Here is an 11,392-nt window from a genome sequence, read left to right on the forward strand (position 1 = left end):
CTGTTCTAGACATTTCATATAAATAAAATCATACAAGTATGGCCTTTTGTGCCTATTTTCTTTCACTTAGTATAATGTTTTTAGTGTTTAAGTTTTCATGTTTTAACATGTATCAGTACTTCATAACTTTTAATGGCTGAATAATATTCTACTATGTGGATATACAGGAGCTCTGGTAGCATAGTGCCTAAGGCACTTGACTGCTAACCAGAAGGCTGGTGGTTCAAACTCACCAGCCATTCCTTGGAAGAAAGGTTGGGCAATCTACTTCCGTAGTGATACTGCCTCAGAAACCCAAGGAGGGTTCGCTATGTGTTGGGTCCAACTTGATAGCACATAACAACAACATGTGGATATACTACTGGACATTAAGTTTGTTTTAATCTTTTGGCTCTTGTCAGTATACTTCAATGAACAAGGTTCATTGTACAAGGTTTTCTTTGAACCTATGTTTTCAGTTTTCTTGAGTAAATACCTAGGAGTAGAATTCCTAGGTAAAATGGTAAATATATGTTTAATTTTTTGAGTAATTACCTAAGTGTTTTCCACAGTTACTGCATTATTTTACATTTCCACTAGCAATGTGTGAGGGTTTCCGCACATCCTCACCAACACTTGTTATGCGTGTATATATATGTGTGTGTATATATATATATAACTATTCTAATAGATATGAAGGGAGCTCTGGTCGCGTAGTGGGTAAAACATTGGCTGCTAAACAGAAATTCAGCAATTCAAACCCACCAGCTTCTTCCTGGGAGGAAGATGATGCAATCTACTTCTGTAAAGATTTAGTCTTGGAAACCCAATGGGGGTTGCTGTGAGTCAGAATCAACTCGGTGGCAGTGGGTTTGGATTTTTTAGTTAATGGGTATGAAGTGATACCTAATTGTTTCTTTGATTTGAATTTCCCTATTGACTCATAATATTGAACATCTTTTCATATGCTTGTTGACCAAGTGAATATCTTCTTTGAAGAAATGTCTATTCTTGTCCTTTGCCCATTTCTTAATTGGGCTGTTTATCTTTTTGATGCTGAATTTTAAGTGTTCTTTAATTTTTTTCTAGATACAAGACCCTTATAAGATTTGTAATTTACAAATATTTTCTGACATTCTATGTGTTGTCCATTCATTTTCTTGATACTGTCTTTTGATGCATAAAAGCTTTTAAGTGTTACGAAGTCAATTTATTCATTTTTAAAAAAATTTGTATGCTTTGGTTGACATACTTAAGAAATCATCATATAATTCAAAATCTCAAAGACTTATGCCTATGTTTCCTTCTGAGAAATTTATACTTTGGCTCTTACACTTAGATATCTGATCCATTTAAGTTAGTTTTTGCATATGGTGTCAAGTAGTGATCCAAATTAATGCTAAAATAAAATCTAGCCTTATGCTGTTTATGTGAGATACGACTCCTAGAGATTCCTCCTTGGGTTTCCAAGGTGGTATTTCTACAGAAGTAGATTGCCCAACCTTCCTTCCGAGGAGTGGTTCGTGGGTTTGAACCACCAGCCTTCTGGTTAGCAGTCAAATGCCCTAGGGACTACATCACCAGAGCTCCTTATAAAAACATAATCTTCAGAAAAGTTGAAGGTAAAATGATAAAAATATATGTTAGGCACACACAAAACATGAAAACTGATACAGCAGCATTTATTTCAGAAAAAAATGGTATATAAGTAAAAATATTGCTATACAAACACATATATGTAGCAATTCTCACATTGTATACAGCTAATGACACAACATAAAATGTATAAAGCAAAAGGAGAAATAGAGAAATCCACAACCATTGTGGAGCCGAATGAGTTCCTAGTATTTCCTTTGACCTAAAAATGGAAAATTTTAGTGTTTTAAGTGGTTGTGCTTTCAAGTGACTACAAAGCTTCTGAGTAGGGATAGAAAAAATAAAAACAAACACAAATAATTGTTATAATACTGTGACAAACAGAAAAATTCAAGCCAGCCCCTGAAGTTTGATACTCTGTTATCCTCACAGGTACTTTCCAATCCCCACAAATTGTTAAAAGTTGTCTATTTTTCTCTTCAATGATAAATATCATAGTGAGGAGGTGATTGGATACTTTTGCCTGGGACTCATATGATGGACTACTCCTAACACTAGACTCAACAACATTCCTAAGATTATTAGTCACTCTTCCTTTCTTTTTCTTCTTTTACAACCAACTGTTGGCTTTCACATTTGGGGATTCACCTTTATTTAGGAAGACAGAGTGATTGAATGTGGTTAAATCTCCAAGAAAGAGGGCTGAAAAACCAGGGGTTGGCATCTCTACAGACAGAATAAAATTCCAATATCATATTCCAGACCTGCTACAACAGAGGCACTACTACCACCACCATTGGACAGATACTCACTGACGGTCTTTTGTTTCTCTGATTATATTTATCCCCAAGTACTTCATCTTTTGGGTGGCTATTAAAAATGATATTGTTACCCCGATTTCCTTTTCAGAATTCGCTGTTAGTGTAGAGGAATCCTACTGATTTTTGTGTGTTGATGTTGTACCCTGACATTTTGCTGAAGCCTTCCATTAGTTCCAGGAGTTTTCCTGTTGAGTCTCTAGGATTTTCTATTAATAGGATCACATTGTCTGCAAATGGAGATAGTTTTACTTCTTTGCCAATTTGGATGCCTTGTATTTCCCTTTCTTGCCTTATTGTACTGGCTAGATCTTCCAATACAATAGTGAAAACTTGATGATAAAAGACATCCTTGATTAGTTCCCTTTCATAAGGGGAAGATTTTCAATCTCTCCTTTGAGAATCTTGGTTGTTGGTTTTGTGTATATGCTTGTTTTCCGCCTGTAGTATTTGACTTACTTGATCTAACTATCTTTGTGTATTTCTTGATTCCTAACTTTGTCCATTTTTCTCTTAATTAGAAATTACCTTCATGAGATTAAAAAGTTTTGATTCTACCTAAAGGACTAAGTTAATGAAACAAAAACCTCATTTTTGTCTCCCTTTTTCATTTTCCAAGGACAACTATTCTTAAACACTTTCTATTTTAAGTTCTAATAGTGCTTATGGGAGCTCTGGTAGTGTAGTGCCTAAGGCACTTGACTACTAACCAGAAGGCTGGCGGTTCAAACCCACCAGCCACTCCTTGGAAGGGAGGTTGGGCAATCTACTTCCGTAGAGATACTGCCTTGGTAACCCAAGGAAGGGTCGCTATGAGTTGGGTCTGACTTGACGACACATAACAACAACAACAACAGGTGTAAAAGCTGAAATGGAAATTTTTATGAAAGTGATTTGTAAGAAGAAAGGAAGCAAGTGAAGAAGACTATGAAAGGTATAAGAATTGGTGTGGTCTCATTGAAGATGGCTTCATCTTGTTTGCCATAGAAGTTCTGGAGTATAAATTATACTGCAGAGCTGGGCCCACTTGAGGTAAAGGGGCCTGCCTTTTGCATCTGGTGCCAGTTAGTCATTGGCCACTTGTGGCCTCTGGGGATGTGAGCATGACCCCCCATGTTAGAAAGCTACACTTTTCTCTGGTGTACTTGTCCAGAGGATGGTGGCAATGTGAGCTGTCAGCAGCCTCGATTCACAGCAGCTGGATCACCAGTGTGGTGACTCTGCATCCTCACCTGTGTTACCAGAGTCAAGACCTCCATCTTTTCACACCTAATCATTATGATAAATTCCTAACTGCTATCCTATGTCCAGTCTTTTTCCAATAATTTAGTTAAAGTTAGCACTCAAAAGCTCAACTCCAACCACATCACCTTTTGGCTCAGAAGATTGTTCAACATTTCTCCATTGTCAGCATTAAGTACTAACATGGTTATAAGGCTCTTCCTGATCTTCTGCGTTCTGGTCTCTCCAGCTTCATGTCTTGCTATTTTACACTTTTACATGTTCACTGTTGCCTTTCATTCAAAAGTGACACTTTAGCAACTATTGTTGGTATAATATACTCTTTGGGCTTAAAAATATGTGTTAGTTAATAAATGGATGAATGAATGAAACAAGGGATGAAATATATTTATGATGAAGTTCCTTTGTGAATAATGAGAGCCATACATTTCTTCAAAACTACTTTCAATAATGAAATGTTAAAATATTGATGAACAAAGCAAAATGACACATAAAATCTACATTCATAATATAATAAAATTTAAATGAAGGCAGCAGAATTTCAAGGAAAAATATTTTCTCAGACACTCCGAATATTATTTTTAGCTTAAGCAGGAGTAAAAACAGATTTTGATACCTCCATAAGGTCTAACTACATTGTTTAGGATCTGAATCAGGAAATAGTAAGAAAGAATTCCAAAGTGTCTAGTACTATATTATTTTCTACATTTAACACAATTTGTTCATCTTCCATCATAATTTTAATTGTCCATTCAATATTTCTTATGCACCGGATATTGTGCTATTATATCTAGTAGACAAGTACTTTATGGAGTATGATTTTAACAAATAGAAGTCTCTACCAAACATTCAAATGTTTTTTTATTCAAACCATCATCCTTTCTGGTGGGTTGTCTACCTTGGATGTGTGACATGAGCGATAGAAAATGGTTCTGAAACCCATAAGGAAATTTGACATCATGGCCTAATCTTCATTACCTACTAAACAAGATTAACTTGCTCATTGTTTTTACAATGCTAATGTAGTTAGCTGGAACTCTGGTGGTGTAGTGACTAAGGCATTTCACTGCTAACCAGAAGGCTAGTGGTTCAAACCCATCAGCTATTCCAAGGAAGGCAGATGGGGCAATCTACTTTCGTAGAGATACTGCCTCGGAAACCCAAGGAGGGGTCACTTTGAGTGAGGACTGACTCGACAGCAGTGATTTTGGTTTTGGAATGTGTTTAGATATCATAATGTTGCTGGCAACAAATGACCATAAATTGTGGTACATGAAAATTAGCAGAGAAATTGGTAAAAAGAATTATATTTTTAGTTATAGATAATGAACTAATATGTACAAAGTTTTCATTGGATTTATTCCTGGCTCAATAAATGATAGCAACTATAATTATCTGGCCTTTCTATCATCATTGCTTGGCAAGGTATTATAACAATTAAGAGCATGGCCTGTGAAATCAATCAAATACTGGTTCCTGGCTCTACAAAATGTCTGTTTTGGTACTTTCCCATTTTTCTCAATCCCTTATGTAACCGTAAAATAGGACAATAGAACTGCCGGTCTCCAGAAGAGTAGCATTAGCCCAGGGATAAAGCTGAGAAGGCCAGGAAGGGATAGGGAAGAAAAAAAAAAAGATGAGTGGCAATATTAAATACAAGAAGGAAATGGGAAGCGTGTTGTTTACATTGTGGGGATTGCAATCAATGTTACAAATCAAAATGTGTATCAGTTGTTGAATGGAAAACCAATTTGCTCTTTAAACTTTCATCCAAACCACATTAAAAAGTGAAAAAAAATGTGGCACTCTCCTGGCACTTGTTATAGAGATATTTGCTCAATATCAATAAATTTTATTACATCTTACTTTTATTAAAAGGAAAGCTTATGCCTCCATTTACATGGATTATGCTAGTAAAACTAAGTGTGCATTTGGTAAAAATATCAAGTATTCAAAGACTGCTCCTGGTGAGGTTTCCTCTCTTCTCTTGTATCTATTTCTAACCTGGTAAATCCAAAACCTATTAATTGTAATGACCATTTTTTCCCTGTATATCCTGTATGTATTTCTTTCTAAGACCCTTGTAAATATTCTTCTAATTGTTTCCTCAGCTGGATTGTTTTTAGAATCTAGAGATATTTACTTGTCACCTATAATAGCTTTCCTACTGCATAATTTCATAATGGCATTTTGCATCTGGGAATTTCTGAAGGTATAGATTAAAGGATTTAACATAGGAGTTATGACAGTATAGAATACAGCAACTGCTTTGTCAACAGGTAAAATGGTTGCGGGTCTCATGTACACAAATATGGAGGGCACAAAGAATAAGACGACCACTGTGATGTGGGAAACACAAGTTGAGAGAGCTTTGTGCCTCCCCTCTAAGCTGTGAGTCTTTAATGAGTACAGGATGACCACATAGGAGACCAGCAAGAGAAGAAAGTTTAACAGACAGATGAACCCACTGTTGGCAGCAACAAAAAGCCCTAGAATGTGAGTATCAGTGCAGGCAAGATTAAGCAAAGGGTTCAGGTCACACATAAAGTGATCTATGATATTAGGGCCACAGAAGGGTAGTTGAAACATGAAAAGGATCTGTATGGTGGCATGAAGAAAGCCTCCAGCCCAGGAGACTCCAATTAGCAGACCACACACTCTCCAGTTCATGATGGTTGTGTAGTGCAAGGGCTTGCAGATGGCCACATAGCGGTCATAAGCCATCACAGTGAGGAGGATGACCTCAGCACCTCCAAAGAAATGTTCTCCAAAGACTTGAGTTATACATCCATTGAATAGGATGGTCTTCCTTTCACGGAGTGAATCTGCAATCAGTTTAGGTGTATTGACAGAGGAATAGCAAGCATCGATAAAGGAGAGATAGGCCAGGAAAAAGTACATGGGGGATCCCACCAATGTGCTGGTGGTGATGGTGACCACAATGAGCACATTTCCTATCAAGGTGATGATATAGATGATCAAAAACACAGCAAATATCACTTTCTGCATCTTTGGATTTTCCGTAAGTCCCAGTAGAACAAATTCTGTAACATTGTTGTTATTCTCCATGTATTTCATGTGACAATTAATTATATTACCTGCAAGATAAACAATTTTTGTTAACATAATCTTGAACTTTATAAGGTTTTCATTCTAATAAACATATTGATCCTATGGATTTGTACATTTTTGAGTTTTCTCACAAGGTAAGTAAAGGCTCAAAGGATTTTTCTTTCACTGTAGTGAATATAAACTCACTGTTGTTGAGTCAGTCCTGATTCATAGTGACCCTTCCTTGGGTTTCCAAAGTGGTATCTCTACAGAAGTAGATTGCCTGCCCAGTCTTTCTTCCAAGGAGTGGCTGGTGGGTTTGCTGGCTAGCAGTCAAATGCCTTAGGCACTATGTCAAACATTTACCACTTCAACATTATTCACACATATAATTCAGTGGAATTAACTTATGTCTATTATGTTGTTCAATCTTCTCCATAATTTGTTTCCTAGTTTTTCCATCATCCTTAATGGAAGAAGCCCAGTGATCCCTAGGCATTGAGTTCTCCTTTCTTTCTCCATTTGCCTGCCCCTGTTAACCACTAATAAAATTTGTTCTCTGTATGCTTTCCCATTCTAGGTAGTCCATGTAATTGGGATCAGTATCTGTCCTCTTGTGGCTAACTTATTTTATTCAGCATAACATTTTCCAGGTTACACTTGTTAAGGCCTGTATTAGGACATGGATTCTGTTCATGGCTGAATAATATCCCATTTTATGTATGTACATTCATCTCTTGGTGGACATTTAGGCTGTTTCCTTCATCTCTTGTCTTTTGTGAATAGTTCTGTAAGGAACATGGGAGTACAAACATCTGTTTGTATTTATGATCAGTTTTCTTTTGGACATATACCTAGGAGTTGTGAGTACTTGCAAATTACTCAAACTACTTTCCATGTTAAGATATTGTTAAGAATGTAGACATGATGGACTTCTGTAAATACACAGCACAGGAGATCATCTGTGTACACTTTGAAGTAGTTGAGAGTACAGAGTGGCAGATAAGCCATGGATGTAAAGTGAAGGAATTTTTCTTTTACTTTTTAGAAAATAGAGTGCCATGCACGTCTCTGTGAATACGAGCATAAGGATGTAGGGTAACTTGAGGGAAGAGTTGTCTTGGGATATTACTATAATGAAAGTTTTTGTTTGTCTTGAATAAGGTTCACTGAGGTGATAGAAGTCAGAGACAGAAACACTAGTTAGCCAACTACTTATAGAAATTGACACACATATGTGGAACATTGGTGATGGGAATAAAAAGAGAGGTTACAAGGGCTACTGGAAAAGACCTTGTAATGCTTATCATCTAAATCTGATGTACATTATACTATCTAATATTACATACATCTTAATGAAGTTTGCTGTATGTAGAATGTGGTACCTAGAGCTTTGCACAAGTGATTCCATTTAATCCTTAGAAGAACTTCTGTGTTTGCTATTATTTCAGCCACTTTACAGATGAGGAGATAATTTCAGAGACTTATGTTAATATTTATAATAACAATGGAAATACAAAATAAAAGTTACTGAGCACTTAGTATGTTTTAAGTATTTTGCTGACATGTGCTAATCAACACTTAGTACATACTTAAGAGATTATTACTGCTATTTTTATATCTATTTGAAACAAAAGGAAATAGAGGATCAGACATGTTGAGAATTTGTCCTCAAATCAAGTGGCTTATAAAGGGCAGAGTCAAGTTTATGCAACGTAATTTCATCAGTAGCATATATGAATATAGATAGAGAGATAAATAAATAGCATCTTGGAATTTCCTAATATTAAGAGAAATGTGGTACTTTCATTCATTGAAGGGCTCCTTCATCTTGGCTTCCTCAGCCCTGCAGTTTTTGTGTGTCACAAGTCAATTCCACCTCATAGTGAACCTATATGACAGAATGGAATTACTATATAGGGTTTCCTGGGCTGTGAATTTTACTGGAGCAGCTTGCCAGGTCTTTTGCCCCACTAAGTGGTTGCCAGGCTCAAGCTGCGGACCTTTTGGTTTGAAGCCAAGCACTTAACCATTGCACTGCTAGCCTCCAAATCCCCCTTTATCCCCTTCTCTAATCCCTGGGAAAATTATGGCCCCCAAACTCTTCTGCAAAAATTCTGAAAGCAGCTGTCACAGTGTCTTAGCGTATTGGTTTTAAAAGCAGAATGACCAGATCTAGACTCTTTCACTTGCAACTCTCTTTTCCTGGGGTACATTTTTTGTGGCACCTTATACCCTTTTTCTCTTATCTGCAAGGAGAATAATAATGTCCACCTAATTGGTTCATATGAGAATTGATTGGGAGCGCACATATGAACACATCCAGTACAGTGCTGGGGACACACATAGCCTTTATTCATTCCATTTTTATGACTGTGTGTGCACCTAGGAGATAGGAAGTATTGACACTTAGAGCAATAATATGGAGAAACATTTAAACATGAAATAAATACCAGAAGAATTATTTCCAATTATCTCTAAAGAAGCCAGAAAGACTCACATTAAAATTTGGTAGTAGGAAGTATTCTCCATGTTTGTATTTGTATTCATTTGTATTCTTGATAATTAAAGAAAATTGTCTCCTGGCAGAAGCATAGTACTTGATGTGAGAGAACTAGGTTATAATTCTACCAGTGTTTTAATCTCTGTGAACTCCAACTTTATCTTTTGAATGACGTTAATTATAATTACTCAAATATGTTGGATGCTAAAAGCAAAGCAGAAATATATTGTATTTGGAAAGTGTTGACAAATTAGTAATTTTTCTATATGGATAGTAATGATCTTAAGTAAGAGACAACATTATTAGAGACTTACCTTAGTGGTCTTCAGAGATGACCTCAGTGATGTTTGCGGTGTTCAGTAACAATTCCATCTTCAAATGGACCTCCTCTTGAAATGATTATCTTTCTATAGGAAAGATATGTGACACATAGGAAGAGAATATTCAGAAAATCCAATATCAAAGCAAAAGTTTTTAAAGTAATATTTTGAGTCTAAATCTTTCCATTTAGTCTAACATCTCAAAACGTTTTCCCAGAAAATTTGGGATTTGAATTCAGGATGAATTAACTTGAAAAACTAAAGAGAGTTGATCTTCTATGCATGGCTCTGCTCTGATGGTTCAAGAATCAGAAAGTGTGGAGGAAACATGGTCAAAAAAATCACTCCAGCCATGGTGAATCTTGCTCTGGGAATACGAACAACAAAATCATCTTCATGTTGCACTACATAGATATTTAAAGAAGTTTCCGTAAAGGTCCAGGGGCCTTGTTCTTTCCTCTCAGGAATAAATTATCTTCTTTGAGTGACAGATATTCTAGAAAAACACCTTTAAGGACATCTCTTATTGAATGGAGACTTATATTCCCCACACTTGGCACCTAATCATGTGAGAGTTCTCTTTCTCTATCTAAAAGTGACTTCTCAGGGAAGCTGGATGCTGTGTAAACAGCAGGGTGGGATAAGTCCTGTGTGTAGACTGTGATGCAGTTTCTCTGTTCATGCATCTCTGTTCATGCTTCTGTTTTCTCATTAATAACTATTCCTGGAAATCCATTATTGATTTTTTGAGAGCTAGAGCAGGAGAACATTAAGTTAAGGGTTGATACTTTAAAATATTTGCCTCCAAAAGTTGTTTCTCATATTTCCGAGTCTTTAGAAGTAACCAGAATCCCCAAAACTGCCAGCTTACTGTATCCTCTGGGACTCATGGACAGGTTTGAAGACTATAACACATACCCACTGCCTTGGAGTTGATTCTGACTCAGTGACTCTAGAGGACAGAGTAGAATTGTCCCATAGGGTGTCCAAGGCTGGAAATCTTTATGAAAGCAGATGAGCACACCTTTCTTTTGCTGCATTGCTGATGGGTTCAAATCAATGAACTTTCAGTTAGCAACTGAGTACTTTAAGCACTGAGCCGCCAGGGTTCCTCGGTCAGAACATTAAACCAAAATACCAAACTCACTGCTATTGAGTCAATTCCCACTCATAGTGACCGCCATTGGGTTTCTGAGGCTGTTAATCTTTATGGAATCAGATTGCCCCATCTTCCTTCCATGGAACAGCTAGTGGGTTTGAACCGCTGATCTTTTGGTTAGCAGCCAAATGCCTTATTCACTGTGCCATCAGAGCTCTCTCTCTTGACGTATGTTTTCTTTATTTTCTGAATGTATGTGGATTTGGTATTATTTCCTCTTTAATAATTTTGAGGAATTCATAAGTTAAGCCATATGGGCCTGGTGTTAATTTTTTATAAGGATTTTAAATACAAATAGAATTTATTCAACTAATATGGGGATATTCAACTTTTCTTTCTTCTTCAGTAAGATTTTGTAATAAAAATATTTGGTTTCAAAATTTTAAAAGTTATTGGCTTATATTTGTTCATAGTGTTTTATTATTATCTTATTAATACCTGGAGGATCTGTAACGACATGTGCTCTTTTGTTCTTGATATGAGTAAGTTTTCCTCCTCCCATTGCCCTGCCATTCTCTCAGCTAGCAAAATGTTAATCAATTCTATTATCTTTTCAATGAACAAGCTGCTGTTCACTGTTTTTCTCTATTTTTCATTGACTCAAATGCTTATCTTTATTATTTTCTGTCTTCTACTTACTTTCTGCTTAATTTGCTCTTATTTTCTGTACTTCTTGATTCAATACTATAATTACTGGTTTTAGAACTGCTGTTATGATTTCCAT

General features: G+C 36.3%; 1 protein-coding gene across 1 annotated transcript; it reads right to left on the reverse strand.

The window, feature by feature from the left end:
- Positions 1–5,774: 5,774 nt before the first annotated feature.
- LOC103212143 (olfactory receptor 4C46-like) lies at positions 5,775–6,713 on the reverse strand. Its single transcript, XM_007958143.2, has one exon. It carries the CDS (start codon positions 6,711–6,713, stop codon positions 5,775–5,777), a length of 939 nt encoding a protein of 312 aa, XP_007956334.2.
- Positions 6,714–11,392: the final 4,679 nt, after the last annotated feature.

This window comes from Orycteropus afer, unplaced genomic scaffold, assembly GCF_000298275.1.
Source record: "Orycteropus afer afer isolate SDZICR_OR568_19922 unplaced genomic scaffold, OryAfe1.0 scaffold00857, whole genome shotgun sequence".
Taxonomy (NCBI): Eukaryota; Metazoa; Chordata; class Mammalia; order Tubulidentata; family Orycteropodidae; genus Orycteropus; species Orycteropus afer.

Bases quoted from the DNA above. Each gene is read 5' to 3' on its own strand.
- LOC103212143 (XM_007958143.2), bottom strand. From the start codon at position 6,713: ATGAAATACATGGAGAATAACAACAATGTTACAGAATTTGTTCTACTG.